The following is a 23317-nucleotide window of genomic DNA, read 5'->3' on the forward strand; positions in this document are numbered from 1 at the left end:
AAAAATCCACTCTTACATATCAATATCACATCCTTCTAAGATACTTAGTTTGTGCGCATATTAATCTTGGGACCACAAAATCCTAGTTTTGACAGCATTGCTGAATTAGGAATTATCTTCCCAAAGCTAGAATATACTGAGTATACAAAACATTAAAAACACCTGCTCTTTCCATGACATAGACTGACCAGGTGAATCCAGGTGAAAGCTGTGATCCCTTATTGATGTTACTTGTTAAATCCACTTCAATCAGTGCAGATGAAGGGGAGGAGACAGGTTAAAGAAGGATGTTTTAAGCCTTGAGACATGGATTGTGTATGTGTGCCATTCCGAGGGTGAATGGGTAAGACAAAAGATTCAAGTGCCTTTGAACGGGGTAGGGTAGTAGGTGCCAGGCTCAACGGTTTGTGTCAAGAACTGAAACGCTTCTGGGTTTTTCAAGCTCAACAATTTTCCACGTGTATAAAGAATGGTCCACCACCCAAACGACCTCCAGTCAACTATGGGAAGCTTTGGAGTCAACATTGGCCAGCATCCCTGTGGGATGCTTACAACACTTTGTAGAGTCTATACCCTGACGAATTGAGGCTGTTCTGAGGGCTAAAGGTTGGGTGCAACTCAATATTAGGAAGGTTTTCTTAATGTTTTGGCCACTCAGTGTAAGTAGGGTATTTATTCCACTATTTGACCATATATTTTTATTTTCAACATCCAGAACAGTAGGTGGCAATGTTAAACATTCCCATTTACGACGGCCAAAGCGGATCACCACGGAAGGCAGAAAACCTCGTTCTAAATACAGCTATTTCCGTGTTCGTGCTGACGCGTCGTAGCGTTTCTCAACCCGCTTCAGCGCATATACGTGTCAGTCTTCCTTCACTGTAGAGCAAGAGACGGCTCGGACACTTACGAAGCATGGCACCCAAAGGTAGCAGCAAACAGCAATCCGAGGAAGACCTACTCCTGCAGGACTTCAGCCGAAACCTGTCTGCAAAGTCCACCGCGCTTTTCTACGGAAATGCGCTAATCGTGTCCGCAATTCCAATTTGTAAGTAGCAAGACCTGACCGTTAGCAGCTAATTGTAGCATAGATGCATTGAATGGAAATGCTACTACCGGTAGCTAGCTTTCTACCTAACATTCGTGACGTGTAGATGGCTAAATTAGCTAGCTATCCTGCTATGCCACAGCTGGTTAATATATTGCCCAGTTAGCTAGCTACCTATCTAGCTAGCTAGTATATGACATGTGAAGTTAAAGTTAACTATTTAGCTAGCTGAGATTGATATTGTGTTCTAACTTGTTAACGTTAGCTAACTAGCTAAGTTATCCCAGGCTTGATTAGCTAACAGTCACGTCATTGTAGGTAGTTAATAACGTTAGCGAGTCTATTCTGGTGAAAGTAGCACTTGTATGTAATACTATTATGATGAACAGAGCAGTTATTGTTCGTGTGAACTACAACGTATAAAGAATGGTTTGTGATCTGTTTGTGGTCTCCCCTTGTTGTGGATCAGGGCTGTTCTGGAGAATCTGGCACATGGACCTGGTCCAGTCAGCGGTCCTGTATGGAGTCATGACACTGGTCAGCACCTACCTGGTGGCCTTCGCCTATAAGAATGTCAAGTTTGTCCTCAAACACAAGTACGTTCATCATACAAACATGAACACTCACTTAAAACGATTGCCTTCGCTTTCTGCGTTGAGTTTGGCATCAATCTGTAGTAAGTCTGTATTCTAACTTCTAAATGTGTCTTCTCTCTCGACCACAGAGTTGCCCAGAAGCGAGAGGATGCCGTCTCCAAGGAGGTGACCAGGAAACTGTCTGAGGCTGACAATCGCAAGATGTCTCGTAAAGAGAAGGATGAGAGGTCAGTGAGCCAGCCAGTCTGTGATCGGACGTCAATTACTCCTCTTAGCGGGTTACTGTGTGATAAGGTACCCGATGGCACCCAGGCTAGCTGGAGCTCAGTCTGTTTCTAGTCTCTCTTTATTATAGCCTGGGTGCCAGTCTGTTTCTGCTCTCTTGCCAACTCCTTAAATAATTTCCATGACCTTGTGTTTGTAGAGCATGGCATTTGCAATGCCTGGGTTGTGGGTCTGATTCCCAGTAAAAATGATAATACCAAACAGCAGCCTTAACCATGGAACCCTATTCTCAAAGCACAAACTGATCTGGGGCCAGGCTACCGAACAGCGGCCTTAACCATGGAACCCTATTCTCAAAGCACAAACTGATCTGGGGCCAGGCTACCGAACAGCAGCCTTAACCATGGAACCCTATTCTCAAAGCACAAACTCATCTGGGGCCAGGCTACCGAACAGCAGCCTTTACCCATGAAACCCTATTCTCAAAGCACAAACTGATCTGGGGCCAGGCTACCGAACAGCGGCCTTAACCATGGAACCCTATTCTCAAAGCACAAACTGATCTGGGGCCAGGCTACCGAACAGCAGCCTTTACCCATGAAACCCTTTTCTCAGATACATGCATAAAAGGTTGATAAACCCTTTTCCTTCCCCATTTTAGGATCCTGTGGAAGAAGAACGAGGTAGCTGACTATGAGGCCACCACCTTCTCTATCTTCTATAACAACACTCTGTTCCTGGTCCTCGTCATCATCGCCTCCTTCTTCCTGCTGAAGAACTTCAACCCCACCGTGTATCCCTTTTTAAGCACATTCAACATCCTCATCAATTTCACTAGAAAGGTGAAGTTCCAGTAGGAACTATGTCTGCTTTTACTAAAGCTGAAAATAGCTGGGTAATCCTTAACAATCATTATTAGTAGAGGCTAGACTTACATCCTGGCATTTTCATTACCTTCACCTTTTTTTTTTGTTGTCCATTGTCCTGTTGTGCTATAGTACTCGGAGGAGAAACGTCTTTGATTATTCATTGGCTGTAGTCTGTGGCCTAGTCAATCACCGGTTCAAATACAGATCCTGTATTGAATCTCCAGGTTGTCACGGCTGCATTCTGTTTACGTTTCTGGATTGCTGAATAATGTCTGAGAAGTGGGGTTGAGTGGAGGAGATGCTTAATGCTGAAATCTGTGTGTGCTTGTAGGAGATTGTTAATACTCACCCATGTATGTAGCTAAGCCTGACAGGTTATTCTCTCTCCCTACTTTCCCTGCTATTTCTTCCCAGTGTATCCACCTCAGATGTGATTTGTCCTTAACCCATTGGTCCCACAGTAACTACATCCTATCCATCAGTGCCTCATCTGGCCTCATCGCCCTGCTGTCCACTGGATCCAAGTAAAGGAAGGAAGGAAGAAAGAAATGACCGACTGAGAAGAGGGGTGGCTGGGGTGAAGCTAGGGGAGTTTTTTTTATGACTGGGAGGAGAATAAAATAATAATCACAATTTCAGCTGTGAGTTTTCATGATCAGGGTCTGCAGGTCACTCCAGGTCTATCCTGAGTGGTCAGATAATCAACCATTTTGTTTGTGATTTATTATTGTCAAGCAGCAAATATTCAGACAATTTATTTCCATTTTCAAGAATGAAACACCCATAGAATTCATCATTGGCATTATACATTTATTAATGGAAGTGTCATACTAATTGATATAGGGTATGTACAGAGGTCACTGTTCTCATGACAGGATAGGAAATAACATGAATCTGGATAGAGAGACACTGATGTTTGTCAGTAATATAGTTGGTAAATTCTCTCCTGATAACATTACGTACTGTACAAAACACTTATAACGGCCTGGTAACTTAAATACTGTAGAACACAGTGTATATTGTCAGTAGAACTGGGGGAGTTCATGTGACATTCCTGGCGGCCTAGTTCCATTTGATCCACTAGCTTCTTGCCCTAGCCCTTTATGTTCAGAGATCACACTGACCTTTCGGAGCTAGGTGATAGGGTCAAGGGAATGGGACCAGACCCATTGCCACAGACAACTCAGGAAACCCAAATCTCAAACCCACTCTTGCCTTTTACTCTGCGCTTGAGTAGATCTGAGCTATTATAACGTTGTCTATACCTATTCAATACTTTCATTAAATGGATGACGGGGTTAATTTGGGGCTGGGCACCTGTGTTCTGTTAGCAGGGCTCATGTCAAGGCACTCTGCAGGGTGGATCACTGCACACTGAAAAGGCTGGTCCCAATCTGATCACTGGCCACCTTCCAACTGTAGGTACAGGAGAGTCATCAGATATAGCTAACGTCTATCATTAACTATAGATCTCTGTTAGTGCTGGATTCAATCCCTATCGGGGAAGAGCAGTCTAAAAATGTGAAGGTAAATTCAGATTGCTCCGACATGCAGCGGTTACCGTGAATGCAGCCTCTGTGAATGCATTAACGTTGCCTTTAAATTGAGCTATAACAGATCTGCGATACGGATTGATTCCAGTAAGTGTAAGCAAACCATCACATACAGCAACCATCTGTAAGCGAGAAGGCTGGACGTTATCATGAACTTGACACACTAAATATTGATGACCAGGTTAAACAAAATCTGTAGGATAGTGTGACAGGAGGCTGCTGAGGGGAGGAAGGCTTATAATAATGTCTGGAATAGAGTGAAATCAAACACATGGAGTTCAATACCATTCCAGCCATCACTATGACTTAACCAGATCCTGTGGTAGGACTTAACCAGATCCTGTGGTAGGACTTAATCAGATCCTGTGGTAGGACTTAACCAGATCCTGTGGTAGGACTTAACCAGATCCTGTGGTAGGACTTAATCAGATCCTGTGGTAGGACTTAACCAGATCCTGTGGTAGGACTTAATCAGATCCTGTGGTAGGACTTCACCAGATCCTGTGGTAGGACTTAACCAGATCCTGTGGTAGGACTTAACCAGATCCTGTGGTAGGACTTAACCAGCTCCTGTGGTAGGACTTAACCAGATCCTGTGGTAGGACTTAACCAGCTCTTGTGGTAGGACTTAACCAGATCCTGTGGTAGGACTTAACCAGATCCTGTGGTAGGACTTAACCAGCTCCTGTGGTAGGACTTAACCAGATCCTGTGGTAGGACTTAACCAGATCCTGTGGTAGGACTTAACCAGATCCTGTGGTAGGACTTAACCAGATCCTGTGGTAGGACTTAACCAGATCCTGTGGTAGGACTTAACCAGATCCTGTGGTAGGACTTAACCAGATCTTGTGGTAGGACTTAACCAGCTCCTGTGGTAGGACTTAACCAGATCCTGTGGTAGGACTTAACCAGCTCTTGTGGTAGGACTTAACCAGCTCCTGTGGTAGGACTTCACCATCTGCCAAGCAAGCCATCGAAGCAAGTCATTGTTCATTCCTCCCATAATGAGTTATTTATAAAATGTTAAATCCACCTTGTGTCTATTTTAAAGAAAAGTAGCCTAAGCTAAATGGGTAAAACCCAGGAGCGGAGGAGGACTGGTATCAGGCCCAAACGACCATGAATGCATGGTTCTGCTGACAGAGGAGAAACAGCGGAACACTATTTACACAATACTTACAGATTATTTAGAGAATGCTTTATTTTAATCTGCATGAAAAGGGGGCTTGATTCTGTTTATGTTACAAGGTTTTCCCTGTGAAGTTTAATAGATACACCCTTGAAAGACAAAACATTTAAACACGCAGAAGAAATGTATTTTCACATACTATTATAGAATAAATATATACCTTTATAATTTCTCTAAATACTTCACCTAACTTTCGTATTATCACTGAAACAAGCAACGCCGGCGGGTAACATTGGTCTGGTGGGAGGTCGTGTCACAGAGTTGCTTGTGCTATCCCTGATTCACATCAGCAATCAACGATGCGGGTTCAATTCAGAGTATCCTCTATGGCTGCAAACAGACAGTACCCAGTACAGCACAGGAGACCACCTGTGAGACCAGTCTCTGTTGCCTTTCCTTGACTCCTCGCATCCTCTCTCCTCGCGTCCTCCTCAAAACCAATTGGAGGAGAAACCCAGAGGTCCCTCCCCTCTGATCTTCTCCACCAACGGGTTTTGCGAAAGAGGCGAGGAGAGAGGACGCACGGAGTGTGTGATTGAGATTCTCCAAAGGAAATGCAATTGAGATTTTCCATATCTCTCTCCCAGAGAATCTATTAAAGATATTCCATAGCAGTACCTTATACGACCAGAGGGGGGCGACAACATGCACAGTCTACCCCTCGCAGACAACAAACCCCTGTCACTGAAACTTAATGTCCCAGGGTGCTCTGCTTTGCAAAGGTCAAACAAGTGTCAAATACAGTAGACTGGCTGGAGAGAGGAGTTTGTTTTCAAAATGAATTGTAGAAGAAGCTTACGGTATATTCTAAGTATTAACCCCCTTCTGTGTTGTTTTGTATAATGTGCTTATGAAGAGAAAGTCCAGGCACACCAGGGAGGGGAAGCATGCATCTACATGGTTAATAAACTCAGGAGTCAGAGAATCTACTGATAAGAGTAAGCTGAGCTGAAAGCTGGGCTGAAAGCTGGTCTAGGCAGAGGGTGAGCTTGGTTAGGCTGAACTAAGCTTGGTTACACTGGGCTAAGAAAGCTGGGGCTGAGCAGAGCAGGCCTGAACTAGGCTGGGATTAGACTGAGCTGAAACCCCATGGAGGCTGAGCCCAGATGGTTGGTGGAACTGGATCCACAGTGGTTGTACAGTAGTGGTTCTGCTTCCTCCTGGGTGTCTAGGAGCGATACTCCTTCTTACTGTACGGCTTGTTCCCCAGGATGTGATCGATGTCCGACACCACATGAGACGTCATTTTTGGAAGGAACTGTGGAAAATAGCAGAACGTGTGTGAGTGTACGTGTGTTTTCCAACATTATCAGGACCATAATATCCTGACAAAGTAGGAAAACAAAGACATTGTTTGAAAAGTCAGGACTTTTCCCATGTCCTGAATGAGTTAAAATTAGAAAAATTAGTAGATATTTTATTCTCATTGAAAACAAGTCTAAGAAGCTGTAGATCTGTTCTATGTCTGATATTTATGTGCTTCCCGTTCTGAAGTTTTAATTTCGTGATTTATACTTCCGGTTTTGTACATCAGCATCAAAACAGCTGAAATTACAATACAATATTTCACAGCAGTTTGGATGGTACAATGATTCTATACACTCTGAGTGAAACATAAACTGAAATTAGGCAAACTATTAGCATTTTAGCAACCAGGAAATGGCGAGAGATTCCTGCATATTGCACCTTTAAGGGTTAGGTTTAGGGTTAAAGGGACATTTCACCACTGCTCGATTTCACTATATATATATATATACAGTGCCTTGCGAAAGTATTCGGCCCCCTTGAACTTTGCGACCTTTTGCCACATTTCAGGCTTCAAACATAAAGATATAAAACTGTATTTTTTTGTGAAGAATCAACAACAAGTGGGACACAATCATGAAGTGGAACGACATTTATTGGATACTTCAAACTTTTTTAACAAATCAAAAACTGAAAAATTGGGCGTGCAAAATTATTCAGCCCCTTTACTTTCAGTGCAGCAAACTCTCTCCAGAAGTTCAGTGAGGATCTCTGAATGATCCAATGTTGACCTAAATGACTAATGATGATAAATACAATCCACCTGTGTGTAATCAAGTCTCCGTATAAATGCACCTGCACTGTGATAGTCTCAGAGGTCCGTTAAAAGCGCAGAGAGCATCATGAAGAACAAGGAACACACCAGGCAGGTCCGAGATACTGTTGTGAAGAAGTTTAAAGCCGGATTTGGATACAAAAAGATTTCCCAAGCTTTAAACATCCCAAGGAGCACTGTGCAAGCGATAATATTGAAATGGAAGGAGTATCAGACCACTGCAAATCTACCAAGATCTGGCCGTCCCTCTAAACTTTCAGCTCATACAAGGAGAAGACTGATCAGAGATGCAGCCAAGAGGCCCATGATCACTCTGGATGAACTGCAGAGATCTACAGCTGAGGTGGGAGACTCTGTCCATAGGACAACAATCAGTCGTATATTGCACAAATCTGGCCTTTATGGAAGAGTGGCAAGAAGAAAGTCATTTCTTAAAGATATCCATAAGAAGTGTCGTTTAAAGTTTGCCACAAGCCACCTGGGAGACACACCAAACATGTGGAAGAAGGTGCTCTGGTCAGATGAAACCAAAATTGAACTTTTTGGCAACAATGCAAAACGTTATGTTTGGCGTAAAAGCAACACAGCTGAACACACCATCCCCACTGTCAAACATGGTGGTGGCAGCATCATGGTTTGGGCCTGCTTTTCTTCAGCAGGGACAGGGAAGATGGTTAAAATTGATGGGAAGATGGATGGAGCCAAATACAGGACCATTCTGGAAGAAAACCTGATGGAGTCTGCAAAAGACCTGAGACTGGGACGGAGATTTGTCTTCCAACAAGACAATGATCCAAAACATAAAGCAAAATCTACAATGGAATGGTTCAAAAATAAACATATCCAGGTGTTAGAATGGCCAAGTCAAAGTCCAGCCCTGAATCCAATTGAGAATCTGTGGAAAGAACTGAAAACTGCTGTTCACAAATGCTCTCCATCCAACCTCACTGAGCTCGAGCTGTTTTGCAAGGAGGAATGGGAAAAAATGTCAGTCTCTCGATGTGCAAAACTGATAGACATACCCCAAGCGACTTACAGCTGTATTCGCAGCAAAAGGTTGCGCTACAAAGTATTAACTTAAGGGGGCTGAATAATTTTGCACGCCCAATTTTTCAGTTTGAAAAAAAAGTTTGAAATAAAAAAAGTTTGAAATATCCAATAAATGTCGTTCCACTTCATGATTGTGTCCCACTTGTTGTTGATTCTTCACAAAAAAATACAGTTTTATATCTTTATGTTTGAAGCCTGAAATGTGTCAAAAGGTCGCAAAGTTCAAGGGGGCCGAATACTTTCGCAAGGCACTGTATATATATACATATATATATATCCATAAAATGTTATCAACATAACATATGTGTCATAAAAATGCCTATAGGAGCGTTTATGCATCTCACCGGTTGAAACAAGCCAGCTACATTGCCTGGTTGTAAACCACAATATCCAGAATTCATAGTGATTTCAGGACTTGGAGGACCACTCCATGGAGGTGTGAGAAATATCAAAATGTCTTTCAGCCCGAGGACTTTTAGCCCGAGGACTTTCAGCCCGAGGACTTTCAGCCCGAGCACTTTCAGCCCGAGGACTTTCAGCCCGAGCACTTTCAGCCCGAGGACTTTCAGCCCGAGGACTTTCAGCCCGAGGACTTTCAGCCCGAGGACTTTTTAAACGGAACTGAAGTCTCAACTGATGGGTTTGCCATGTCGCCGAACGTTGAAAAGGGATGCTACTCTATCGATTTTCACTTCAAAAGAGGGAGCTATCCGATCAGTCAACATCAACGCAGCAGAAAATAACGGAGCTAACTAGCTACAGTTGAAGCCAGAAGTTTCCATACACCTTAGCCAAATACATTTAAACTCAGTTTTTCCCGATTCCTGACATTTAATCCAAGTAAAATTTCCCTGTCTTAGGTCAGTTAGGATCACCACTTTATTTTAAGAATGTGAAATGTCAGAATAATAAAAGAGAGAATTATTTATTTCAGCTTTTATTTCTTTCATCACATTCCCAGTGGGTCAGAAGTTTACATACACTCAATTAGTATTTGGTAGCATTGCCTTTAAAATATTTTACTTGGGTCAAACCTTTCGGGTAACCTTCCAAAAGCTTCTCACAATAAGTTGGGTGAATGTTGGCCCATTCCTCCTGACAGAGCTGGTGTAACTGAGTCAGGTTTGTAGGCCTCCTTGCTTGCACATGCTTTTTCAGTTCTGCCCACAAATTGTCTATAGGATTGAGGTCAGACCTTTGTGATGAACACTCCAATACCTTGACTTTGTTGTCCTTAAGCAATTTTCCCACAACTTTGGAAGTATGCTTGTGGTCATTGTCCATTTGGAAGACCCATTTAAAACCAAGCTTTAACTAACCAGTCCCTCCTGCAGCAAAGCACCCCCACAACATGATGCTGCCACCCCATGCTTAACGGTTGGGATGGTGTTCTTCGGCTTGCAAGCCTCACCCTTTTTCCTCCAAACATAACGATGGTCATTATGGCCAAACAATTCTATTTTTGTTTCATCAGACCAGAGGACATTTCTCCAAAAAGTACGATCTTTGTCCCCATGTGCAGTTGCAAACCGTAGTCTGGCTTTTATATGGCGGTTTTGGAGCAGTGGCTTCTTCCTTGCTGAGCGGCCTTTCAGGTTATGTCGATATAGGACTCGTTTTTACTGTGGATATAGATACTTTTGTACCTGTTTCCTCCAGCATCTTCACAAGGTCCTTTGCTGTTGTTCTGGGATTGATTTGCACTTTTCGCACCAAAGTATGTTCATCTCTAGGAGACAGAACGCGTCTCCTTCCTGAGTGGTATGATGGCTGCATGGTCCCACGGTGTTTATACTTGCGTAATATTGTTTGTACCGATGAACGTGGTACCTTCAGGCTTTTGGAAATTGCTCCTGAGGATGAACCAGACTTGTGGAGGTCTACAATTTTTCTGAGGTCTTGGCTGATTTCTTTACATTTTCCCATGATGTCAAGCAAAGAGGAACTGAAATACATCCACAGGTACACCTTCAATTGACTCAAATGATGTCAATTAGCCTATCAGAAGCTTCTAAAAACCATGACATACTTTTCTGGATTAATTTCCAAGCTGTTTAAAGGCACAGTCAACTTAGTGTATGTAAACCCCTGATCCACTGGAATTGTGATACAGTGAACTATCAGTTAAATAATCTGTCTGTAAACAATTGCTGGAAAAATTACTTGTGTCATGCACAAAGTAGATGCCCTAACCAACTTGCCGTAAACTACAGTTTGTTAAAAAATAAGTTTGTGGAGTGGTTGAAAAATGAGTTTTATTGACTGTATGTAAACTTCCGACTTCAACTGTAATTTGCTAGCGAACTACATTTGTTTATATAAACCAAAATCTAGCTTTCAAAAGCTAGCTTTCACAATACGCTGGCTAGACATTCCAAAGCATATACATGTAATTAGGCAGCTGCTATCTGGCAATGTTATTTTTAACTTTGGAAGCTAACCATTATCTAGCTAGCTAACCAACTACTGCAGAATCTAACGTGATTGTGTTCTACTTAGAGTCTGATCCCATCAACATCAAGCTCAGCACCAGGAACTAGTGTAAGTCACCGTAAGGCTCTCCAGAGGGTAGTGAGGTCTGCACAACGCATCACCGGGGGCAAACTACCTGCCCTCCAGGACACCTACACCACCCGATGTCACAGGAAGGCCAAAAAGATCATCAAGGACAACAACCACCCGAGCCACTGCCTGTTCACCCCGCTATCATCCAGAAGGCGAGGTCAGTACAGGTGCATCAAAGCTGGGACCGAGAGACTGAAAAACAGCTTCTATCTCAAGGCCATCAGACTGTTAAACAGCCACCACTAACATTGAGTGGCTGCTGCCAACACACTGACTCAACTCCAGCCACTTTAATAATGGAAAAAATGTATGTAATAAATGTATCACTATCCACTTTAAACAATGCCACTTTATATAATGTTTACATACCCTACATTACTCATCTCATATGTATATACTGTACTCTATACCATCTACTGCATCTTGACTATGCCGCTCGGCCATCACTCACTCATATTTTTATGTACATACTCTTATTCATTCCTTTACAGTTGTGTGTATAAGTTAGTTGTTGTGAAATTGTTAGGTTACTTGTTAGATATTACTGCACGGTCGGAACTAGAAGCACAAGCATTTCACTACACTCGCATTAAATCTGCTAACCATGTGTATGTGACAAATAAGAATTTGATTTGATAAGCAAATATATATATATACTGGAGTTAGCCATAACCATAGTCCATGTTGTTTACAAGTAGGCTACAATTTCTATTGTAGTTTTCTATTAAGGAGGTTTAGTTGATTGTTCATTCAATCTAAATGGGAGAAAAAGAGGTTTTAAATTGGAGTCTAAATTGGAGAAAGTCTAAATTGGAGAAAAGGAGGTTTTTAGTAAGGAGGGGATGGTGTGGGTGACTGGCTGGTGTCTGTTGGGGGTGGGTATTGTGTGAAGGTTAGTATGCATGATTATTGACATGTGGGTGGATATAGTAGGTTGTTTGAGTGTGTATTGATGGGGGGAAAAGCAGTAATATGTTGTCTAATCACTGACTACTGTGTGTCCTACTGTGTGTCCTATTGTGTGTCCTACTGTGTGTCCTACTGTGTGTCCTACTGTGTGTCCTACAGACTAATCCTGCTGCTTCTGGTGATGACGATGATCTAGACACCAGCTTTAGTAGTACAGAGCCTGTACACCCATTGGATGAAAGCTTTCAGCCTGTACACCCATTGGATGAAAGCTTTCAGCCTGTACACCCATTGGATGAAAGCTTTCAGCCTGTAAACCCATTGGATGAAAGCTTTCAGCCTGTACACCAATTGGATGAAAGGTTTCAGCCTGTACACCCATTGGATGAAAGCTTTCAGCCTGTACACCCATTGGATGAAAGATTTCAGCCTGTACACACATTGGATGAAAGCTTTCAGCCTGTACACCCATTGGATGAAAGGTTTCAGCCTGTACACCCATTGGATGAAAGCTTTCAGCCTGTAAACCCATTGTATGAAAGCTTTCAGCTTGTAAACCCATTGGATGAAAGCTTTCAACCTGTACACCCATTGGATTAAAGCTTTCAGCCTGTAAACCCATTGGATGAAAGCTTTCAGCCTGTACACCCATTGGATGAAAGCTTTCAGCCTGTACACCCATTGGATGAAAGATTTCAGCCTGTACACCCATTGGATGAAAGGTTTCAGCCTGTACACCCATTGGATGAAAGCTTTCAGCCTGTAAACCCATTGGATGAAAGCTTTCAGCCTGTAAACCCATTGGATGAAAGCTTTCAGCCTGTACACCCATTGGATGAAAGCTTTCAGCCTGTACACCCATTGGATGAAAGCTTTCAGCCTGTAAACCCATTGGATGAAAGCTTTCAGCCTGTACACCCATTGGATGAAAGCTTTCAGCCTGTACACCCATTGGATGAAAGATTTCAGCCTGTACACACATTGGATGAAAGCTTTCAGCCTGTACACCCATTGGATGAAAGCTTTCAGCCTGTACACCCATTGGATGAAAGCTTTCAGCCTGTAAACCCATTGGATGAAAGGTTTCAGCCTGTACACCCATTGGATGAAAGCTTTCAGCCTGTAAACCCATTGGATGAAAGCTTTCAGCCTGTACACCCATTGGATGAAAGCTTTCAGCCTGTACACCCATTGGATGAAAGCTTTCAGCCTGTACACCCATTGGATGAAAGCTTTCAGCCTGTAAACCCATTGGATGAAAGCTTTCAGCCTGTACACCCATTGGATGAAAGCTTTCAGCCTGTACACCCATTGGATGAAAGCCTTCAGCCTGTACACCCATTGGATGAAAGCTTTCAGCCTGTACACCCATTGGATGAAAGCTTTCAGCCTGTAAACCCATTGGATGAAAGCTTTCAGCCTGTACACCCATTGGATGAAAGCTTTCAACCTGTACACCCATTGGATGAAAGCTTTCAGCCTGTAAACCCATTGGATGAAAGCTTTCAGCCTGTACACCCATTGGATGAAAGCTTTCAGCCTGTACACCCATTGGATGAAAGCTTTCAGCCTGTACACCCATTGGATGAAAGCTTTCAGCCTGTACACCCATTGGATGAAAGCTTTCAGCCTGTACACCCATTGGATGAAAGCTTTCAGCCTGTAAACCCATTGGATGAAAGCTTTCAGCCTGTAAACCCATTGGATGAAAGCTTTCAACCTGTACACCCATTGGATGAAAGCTTTCAGCCTGTACACCCATTGGATGAAAGCTTTCAGCCTGTACACTCTATTGTTGGCAGTGCTTGTCTGCTCAACAGTATAACTGTAGGTGCTCATATACAGAAATACCCGACTAAACTGTCTACAAGTCAAGCACACCCTCAAACGTTTCACATCTTTGCTAACAGCCCATCTCAATGGCCTATTATTGACTCTGAGTGTAACGAAACACATACCAGTTTACTGTACCCTTTTTGTTTACAGATGGACATTTATTGTATGGTTACACATCCTCATGATCAGTCATCATGCCTTTCCAGGAAGACTTACAGTACAAACACATTTTCTGGGTTGTATGTTCCTATCTAAAATAACATCAACAAATGTTTTGTCATCTTCTTGGAAATAAGGAATCAGAAGTATCCATGGTAGCTAATTATTTAGCAGCCTCGGATGGACAGTGCGTGGTAACAGAGCTCCTGTGAACCTGTAAACTAGTACCGCCAGCATTTTGAAAAGCCTGCCTTCGAGGGTGGGAACAAGGAAGTAGGGTTCCCTTCAGGCTGTAGTCTTTACAAAGCCAGGGAAAATGAGTCAACCTAGATACTCTGCAATGTCGTGGCAGACAGAAACATCATTGAGACAAGCCCAGTGGCTCTATTGAGCAGGACAGCCATGTCAACTTGTGCAGTCAGCGAAACACAAAGGCCATGATAATTGCTACAAAACATGACTCCGTTCATTCTTAGATTAGTCAACAGGCTCAATCAACCAATGATGTCATTGGTTGAATTCTCCTGGTGTGAAAATTAATTCTCTGAAAACACCCTAACCTTATAATGGAAAAACAGTGAAGTTTCCCTTTAAGATTAGGGCTAGGTTTCGGAGTTAGGTTTAGAGTTAGGTCAGGGTTAGATTTAAGGTCAGGGTTAGATTTAAGGTTAGGTTTAGAGTTAGGTCAAGGTTAGATTTAAGGTCCGTGTTAGATTTAAGGTCAAGGTTAGATTTAAGGTTAGGGTTAGATTTAAGGTCAGGGTTAGATTTAAGGTCGGTGTAAGATTTAAGGTCAGGGTTAGAGTTAGGTCAAGGTTAGATTTAAGGTTAGGGTTAGATTTAAGGTCGGTGTAAGATTTAAGGTCAGGGTTAGAGTTAGGTCAAGGTTAGATTTAAGGTTAGGGTTAGATTTAAGGTCAGGGTTAGATTTAAGGTCGGTGTAAGATTTAAGGTCAGGGTTAGAGTTAGGTCAAGGTTAGATTTAAGGTTAGGGTTAGATTTAAGGTATTTTACTCTGCTTCTACTCTCTGGTTAGTATCTATGCATTGTCACTTTAACTCTACCTACATGTAAATATAACTTACATTACCTCAACTAACCGGTGCCCCGCACATTGACTGTACCGGTACACCTTGTATATAGCCTCCACATTGACTCTGTACCAGTACCCCCTGTATATAGACTCCACATTGACTCTGTACCGGTACCCCCTGTATATAGTCTCCACATTGACTCTGTACCGTAACACCCTGTATATAGCCTCCACATTGACTCTGTACCGGTACACCTTGTATATAGCCTCCACATTGACTCTGTACCGGTACCCCCTGTATATAGACTCCACATTGACTCTGTACCGGTACACCCTGTATATAGTCTCCACATTGACTCTGTACCGGTACCCCCTGTATATAGCCTCCATATTGACTCTGTACCAGTACCCCCTGTATATAGCCTCCACATTGACTCTGTACCGGTACACCCTGTATATAGCCTCCACATTGACTCTGTACCGGTACACCCTGTATATAGTCTTCACATTGACTCTGTACCGGTACCCCCTGTATATAGCCTCCACACTGACTCTGTACCGGTACCCCCTGTATATAGCCTCCACATTGACTCTGTACCGGTACACCCTGTATATAGCCTCCACATTGACTCTGTACCGGTACCCCCTGTATATAGCCTCCACATTGACTCTGTACCGGTACCCCCTGTATATAGCCTCCACATTGACTCTGTACCGGTACCCCCTGTATATAGCCTCCACATTGACTCTGTACCGGTACCCCCTGTATATAGCCTCCACATTGACTCTGTACCGGTACCCCCTGTATATAGCCTCCACATTGAGTCTGTACCGGTACCCCCTGTATATAGCCTCCACATTGACTCTGTACCGGTACACCCTGTATATTGCCTCCACATTGACTCTGTACCAGTACCCCCTGTATATAGCCTCCACATTGACTCTGTACCGGTACCCCCTGTATATAGCCTCCACATTGACTCTGTACCGGTACCCCCTGTATATAGTCTTCACATTGACTCTGTACCGGTACCCCCTGTATATAGCCTCCACATTGACTCTGTACCGGTACCCCCTGTATATAGCCTCTACATTGACTCTGTACCGGTACCCCCTGTATATAGCCTCCACATTGACTCTGTACCGGTACCCCCTGTATATAGCCTCCACAGTGACTCGGTACCGGTACCCCCTGTATATAGCCTCCACATTGACTCTGTACCGGTACCCCCTGTATATAGCCTCCACATTGACTCTGTACCGTTACACCCTGTATATAGCCTCCACATTGACTCTGTACCGGTAACCCCTGTATATAGCCTCCACATTGACTCTGTACCGGTACCCCCTGTATATAGCCTCCACATTGACTCTGTACCGGTACCCCCTGTATATAGCCTCCACATTGACTCGGTACCGGTACCCCCTGTATATAGCCTCCACATTGACTCTGTACCGGTACCCCCTGTATATAGCCTCCACATTGACTCTGTACCGTTACACCCTGTATATAGCCTCCACATTGACTCTGTACTGGTACCCCCTGTATATAGCCTCCACATTGACTCTGTACTGGTACCCCCTGTATATAGCCTCCACATTGACTCTGTACTGTTACCCCCTGTATATAGCCTCCACATTGACTCTGTACCGGTACACCCTGTATATAGCCTCCACATTGACTCTGTACCGTAACACCCTGTATATAGCCTCCACATTGACTCTGTACTGGTACCCCCTGTATATAGCCTCCACATTGACTGTACCGTAACACCCTGTATATAGTCTCCACATTGACTCTATACCGTAACACCCTGTATATAGCCTCCACATTGACTCTGAACAGTAACAGACCGTATATAGCCTCCACATTGACTCTGTACCGGTACCCCCTGTATATAGCCTCCACATTGACTCTGTACCGGTACCCCCTGTATATAGCCTCCACATTGACTCTGTACCGGTACCCCCTGTATATAGCCTCCACATTGACTCTGTACCGGTACCCCCTGTATATAGCCTCCACATTGACTCTGTACCGGTACCCCCTGTATATAGCCTCCACATTGACTCTGTACCGGTACCCCCTGTATATAGCCTCCACATTGACTCTGTACCGGTACACCCTGTATATTGCCTCCACATTGACTCTGTACCAGTACCCCCTGTATATAGCCTCCACATTGACTCTGTACCGGTACCCCCTGTATATAGCCTCCACATTGACTCTGTACCGGTACCCCCTGTATATAGTCTTCACATTGACTCTGTACCGGTACCCCCTGTATATAGCCTCCACATTGACTCTGTACCGGTACCCCCTGTATATAGCCTCTACATTGACTCTGTACCGGTACCCCCTGTATATAGCCTCCACATTGACTCTGTACCGGTACCCCCTGTATATAGCCTCCACATTGACTCGGTACCGGTACCCCCTGTATATAGCCTCCACATTGACTCTGTACCGGTACCCCCTGTATATAGCCTCCACATTGACTCTGGTACCCCCTGTATATAGCCTCCACATGGACTCTGTACCGGTACACCCTGTATATAGCCTCCACATTGACTCTGTACCGGTACCCCCTGTATATAGCCTCCACATTGACTCTGTACCGGTACACCCTGTATATAGCCTCCACATTGACTCTGTACCGTAACATCCTGTATATAGCCTCCACATTGACTCTGTACCGTAACACCCTGTATATAGCCTCCACATTGACTCTGTACTGGTACCCCCTGTATATAGCCTCCACATTGACTCTGTACCGGTACACCCTGTATATAGCCTCCACATTGACTCTGTACCGGTACACCCTGTATATAGCCTCCACATTGACTCTGTACCGGTACCCCCTGTATATAGCCTCCACATTGACTCTGTACTGGTACCCCCTGTATATAGCCTCCACATTGACTCTGTACCGGTACCCCCTGTATATAGCCTCCACATTGACTCTGTACCGGTACCCCCTGTATATAGCCTCCACATTGACTCTGTACTGGTACACCCTGTATATAGCCTCCACATTGACTCTGTACCGGTACACCCTGTATATAGCCTCCACATTGACTCTGTACCGGTACACCCTGTATATAGCCTCCACATTGACTCTGTACCGGTACCCCCTGTATATAGCCTCCACATTGACTCTGTACCGGTACACCCTGTATATAGCCTCCACATTGACTCTGTACCGGTACACCCTGTATATAGCCTCCACATTGACTCTGTACCGGTACCCCCTGTATATAGCCTCCACATTGACTCTGTACTGGTACCCCCTGTATATAGCCTCCACATTGACTCTGTACCGGTACCCCCTGTATATAGCCTCCACATTGACTCTGTACCGGTACCCCCTGTATATAGCCTCCACATTGACTCTGTACCGTTACACCCTGTACGTTGCCTCGCTATTGTTATTTTACTGCTGCTCTTTAATTATACATATTTTTTTCTTCGTAAAACTGCATTGTTGGTTAAGGGCTTGTAAGTAAGCATTTCACTGTAAGGTCTACTACACCTGTTGTATTCAGCATTTCACGGTAAGGTCTACCTACACCTGTTGTATTCAGCATTTCACTGTAAGGTCTACTACACCTGTTGTATTCATCATTTCACTGTGAGGTCTACTACACCTGTTGTATTCAGCATTTCACTGTTAGGTCTACTACACCTGTTGTATTCATAATTTCATGGTTAGGTCTACTACACCTGTTGTATTCATCATTTCATGGTTAGGTCTACTACACCTGTTGTATTCAGCATTTCACTGTAAGGTCTACTACACCTGTTGTATTCATCATTTCATGGTTAGGTCTACTACACCTGTTGTATTCATCATTTCATGGTTAGGTCTACTACACCTGTTGTATTCATCATTTCATGGTTAGGTCTACTACACCTGTTGTATTCAGCATTTCACTGTTAGGTCTACTACACCTGTTGTATTCAGCATTTCACTGTAAGGTCTACTACACCTGTTGTATTCATCATTTCACTGTAAGGTCTACTACACCTGTTGTATTCATCATTTCATGGTTAGGTCTACTACACCTGTTGTATTCATCATTTCATGGTTAGGTCTACTACACCTGTTGTATTCAACATTTCACTGTAAGGTCTACTACACCTGTTGTATTCAGCATTTCACTGTTAGGTCTACTACACCTGTTGTATTCAGCATTTCACTGTTAGGTCTACTACACCTGTTGTATTCAGCATTTCACTGTAAGGTCTACTACACCTGTTGTATTCAGCATTTCACTGTAAGGTCTACTACACCTGTTGTATTCATCATTTCATGGTTAGGTCTACTACACCTGTTGTATTCAGCATTTCACTGTGAGGTCTACTACACCTGTTGTATTCAGCATTTCACTGTAAGGTCTACTACACCTGTTGTATTCAGCATTTCACTGTAAGTTCTACTACACCTGTTGTATTCAGCATTTCACTGTAAGGTCTACTACACCTGTTGTATTCATAATTTCATGGTTAGGTCTACTACACCTGTTGTATTCAGCATTTCACTGTGAGGTCTACTACACCTGTTGTATTCAGCATTTCACTGTAAGGTCTACTACACCTGTTGTATTCAGCATTTCACTGTTAGGTCTACTACACCTGTTGTATTCAGCATTTCACTGTAAGGTCTACTACACCTGTTGTATTCAGCATTTCACTGTTAGGTCTACTACACCTGTTGTATTCATCATTTCATGGTTAGGTCTACTACACCTGTTGTATTCAGCATTTCACTGTAAGGTCTACTACACCTGTTGTATTCAGCATTTCACTGTAAGGTCTACTACACCTGTTGTATTCATCATTTCATGGTTAGGTCTACTACACCTGTTGTATTCAGCATTTCACTGTGAGGTCTACTACACCTGTTGTATTCAGCATTTCACTGTAAGGTCTACTACACCTGTTGTATTCAGCATTTCACTGTAAGGTCTACTACACCTGTTGTATTCATCATTTCATGGTTAGGTCTACTACACCTGTTGTATTCAGCATTTCACTGTGAGGTCTACTACACCTGTTGTATTCAGCATTTCACTGTAAGGTCTACTACACCTGTTGTATTCAGCATTTCACTGTTAGGTCTACTACACCTGTTGTATTCATCATTTCATGGTTAGGTCTACTACACCTGTTGTATTCAGCATTTCACTGTAAGGTCTACCTACACCTGTTGTATTCAGCATTTCACTGTAAGGTCTACTACACCTGTTGTATTCAGCATTTCACTGTAAGGTCTACTACACCTGTTGTATTCAGCATTTCACTGTGAGGTCTACTACACCTGTTGTATTCAGCATTTCACTGTAAGGTCTACCTACACCTGTTGTATTCAGCATTTCATGGTTAGGTCTACTACACCTGTTGTATTCAGCATTTCACTGTAATGTATACTACACCTGTTGTATTCAGCATTTCACTGTAAGGTCTACTACACCTGTTGTATTCAGCATTTCACTGTGAGGTCTACTACACCTGTTGTATTCAGCATTTCACTGTAAGGTCTACCTACACCTGTTGTATTCAGCATTTCATGGTTAGGTCTACTACACCTGTTGTATTCATCATTTCATGGTTAGGTCTACTACACCTGTTGTATTCATCATTTCATGGTTAGGTCTACTACACCTGTTGTATTCAGCATTTCACTGTTAGGTCTACTACACCTGTTGTATTCAGCATTTCACTGTAAGGTCTACTACACCTGTTGTATTCAGCATTTCACTGTTAGGTCTACTACACCTGTTGTATTCAGCATTTCACTGTAAGGTCTACCTACACCTGTTGTATTCAGCATTTCACTGTAAGGTCTACTACACCTGTTGTATTCAGCATTTCACTGTAAGGTCTACTACACCTGTTGTATTCATCATTTCATGGTTAGGTCTACTACACCTGTTGTATTCAGCATTTCACTGTGAGGTCTACTACACCTGTTGTATTCAGCATTTCACTGTAAGGTCTACTACACCTGTTGTATTCAGCATTTCACTGTAAGGTCTACTACACCTGTTGTATTCATCATTTCATGGTTAGGTCTACTACACCTGTTGTATTCAGCATTTCACTGTGAGGTCTACTACACCTGTTGTATTCAGCATTTCACTGTAAGGTCTACTACACCTGTTGTATTCAGCATTTCACTGTTAGGTCTACTACACCTGTTGTATTCAGCATTTCACTGTAAGGTCTACTACACCTGTTGTATTCAGCATTTCACTGTTAGGTCTACTACACCTGTTGTATTCATCATTTCATGGTTAGGTCTACTACACCTGTTGTATTCAGCATTTCACTGTAAGGTCTACCTACACCTGTTGTATTCAGCATTTCACTGTAAGGTCTACTACACCTGTTGTATTCAGCATTTCACTGTAAGGTCTACTACACCTGTTGTATTCATCATTTCATGGTTAGGTCTACTACACCTGTTGTATTCAGCATTTCACTGTGAGGTTTACTACACCTGTTGTATTCAGCATTTCACTGTAAGGTCTACTACACCTGTTGTATTCAGCATTTCACTGTAAGGTCTACTACACCTGTTGTATTCATCATTTCATGGTTAGGTCTACTACACCTGTTGTATTCAGCATTTCACTGTGAGGTCTACTACACCTGTTGTATTCAGCATTTCACTGTAAGGTCTACTACACCTGTTGTATTCAGCATTTCACTGTTAGGTCTACTACACCTGTTGTATTCAGCATTTCACTGTAAGGTCTACTACACCTGTTGTATTCAGCATTTCACTGTTAGGTCTACTACACCTGTTGTATTCAGCATTTCACTGTAAGGTCTACCTACACCTGTTGTATTCAGCATTTCACTGTAAGGTCTACTACACCTGTTGTATTCAGAATTTCACTGTGAGGTCTACTACACCTGTTGTATTCAGCATTTCACTGTAAGGTCTACTACACCTGTTGTATTCAGCATTTCAATGTAAGGTCTACTACACCTGTTGTATTCAGCATTTCACTGTAAGGTCTACTACACCTGTTGTATTCAGCATTTCACTGTAAGGTCTACTACACCTGTTGTATTCAGCATTTCACTGTAAGGTCTACTACACCTGTTGTATTCAGCATTTCACTGTAAGGTCTACTACACCTGTTGTATTCAGCATTTCACTGTAAGGTCTACTACACCTGTTGTATTCAGCATTTCACTGTAAGGTCTACTACACCTGTTGTATTCAGCATTTCACTGTAAGGTCTACTACACCTGTTGTATTTGGCGCATGTGACAAATACAATTTGATTTGATTTTAGGGTTAGCGGTTCGGTTTAGAGTTAGGTTAAGGTTTGGCTTAGGTTTAGAGTTAGGTTAAGGTTTGGGTTAGGTTTAGAGTTAGGTTAAGTTTTGGGTTAGGTTTAGAGTTAGGTTAAGGTTTGGGTTAGGTTTAGAGTTAGGTTAAGGTTTGGGTTAGGTTTAGAGTTAGGTTAAGGTTTGGGTTAGGTTTAGAGTTAGGTTAAGGTTTGGGTTAGGTTTAGAGTTAGGTTTCTAGTTAGGTTAAGGTTTGGTTTAGGGTTGGGGAAAATAGGTATTTGAATGGGAATACATTTTCACTGCCCAAAAATGTGTGTGTGTGTGTTTACCACAGGAAGCTGCTGAGGGGAGGACGGCTCATAATAATGTCCGGTACAGAGCAAATGGAATGGCATCAAACACCTGGAAACCATGTGTTTGATATATTTGATACCATTCCAATGGTTCCACTCCAGTCATTACCACCAACCTCCTGTGATGTTTACCTGTATGGAACCCAGGTTCTCTGTTAGCTGCTCTGGACTGGAGGATCCCAGGAGGACTGAGCTCACCCCTTCATTCCTCAAACACCAGGCTAGGGAAGAAGAGAAGGAAAGAGTACAGAAAGGAGAGAGTGGGGGGGACAATAGTGTGACAATAATGGCATTCCTCATTTGGTATTTGCTATTTTATTAGGATCCCATTAACTGTTGAAAAAGCAGCAGCTGCTCTTCCTGGGGTCCAGACAAAACATGAAACACAATACAGAACATCAATAGACAAGAGCAGCTCAATGACAGAACTACATACATTTACATGAGAATGGGAATGTACTGCTGACATCCACTTGGTGGCGCTCTAACATCATTAATACTGAAACAACGTAGTGTGCATGTGTGTGATTGCACGTCCATGCT

The 23317-nt window shown here is 43.0% G+C and overlaps 2 protein-coding genes across 5 annotated transcripts in view; one reads left to right on the forward strand and one right to left on the reverse strand.

The window, feature by feature from the left end:
- Positions 1–741: 741 nt before the first annotated feature.
- Positions 742–3371, forward strand: ssr3 (signal sequence receptor, gamma). 3 transcript variants are annotated; one of them, NM_001160569.1, is given in 6 exon segments: positions 787–1048; positions 1518–1644; positions 1773–1871; positions 2531–2662; positions 3200–3267; positions 3270–3369. In NM_001160569.1, coding segments are annotated over 6 exon segments (564 nt in total). In that variant the 5' UTR covers positions 787–915; the 3' UTR covers positions 3275–3369.
- Positions 3372–5474: 2103 nt separating this feature from the next.
- Positions 5475–23317, reverse strand: part of LOC110508036 (voltage-gated potassium channel subunit beta-1) — a 303976-nt gene continuing 286133 nt past the window's right edge. For both annotated transcript variants that reach the window (XM_036964964.2, XM_036964965.2), the window contains exons 13-14: positions 22907–22995; positions 5475–6738 (exon numbers count right to left, since the gene is read on the reverse strand). In XM_036964964.2, coding sequence (XP_036820859.1) covers positions 6649–6738; positions 22907–22995 — 179 coding nt within the window. In that variant the 3' untranslated portion in view covers positions 5475–6648. The remainder of the gene's footprint in view (positions 6739–22906; positions 22996–23317) is intronic.

This window comes from Oncorhynchus mykiss, chromosome 27 (genome assembly GCF_057628025.1).
Source record: "Oncorhynchus mykiss isolate SJ-2025 chromosome 27, ASM5762802v1, whole genome shotgun sequence".
Taxonomy (NCBI): domain Eukaryota; kingdom Metazoa; phylum Chordata; class Actinopteri; order Salmoniformes; family Salmonidae; genus Oncorhynchus; species Oncorhynchus mykiss.

Bases quoted from the DNA above. Each gene is read 5' to 3' on its own strand.
- ssr3 (XM_090223426.1), top strand. From the start codon at position 916: ATGGCACCCAAAGGTAGCAGCAAACAGCAATCCGAGGAAGACCTACTC. The intron at 1,049-1,517 runs GTAAGTAGCAAG...GTTGTGGATCAG, and splicing joins CGTGTCCGCAATTCCAATTT to GGCTGTTCTGGAGAATCTGG. The intron at 1,872-2,530 runs GTCAGTGAGCCA...TCCCCATTTTAG, and splicing joins CGTAAAGAGAAGGATGAGAG to GATCCTGTGGAAGAAGAACG.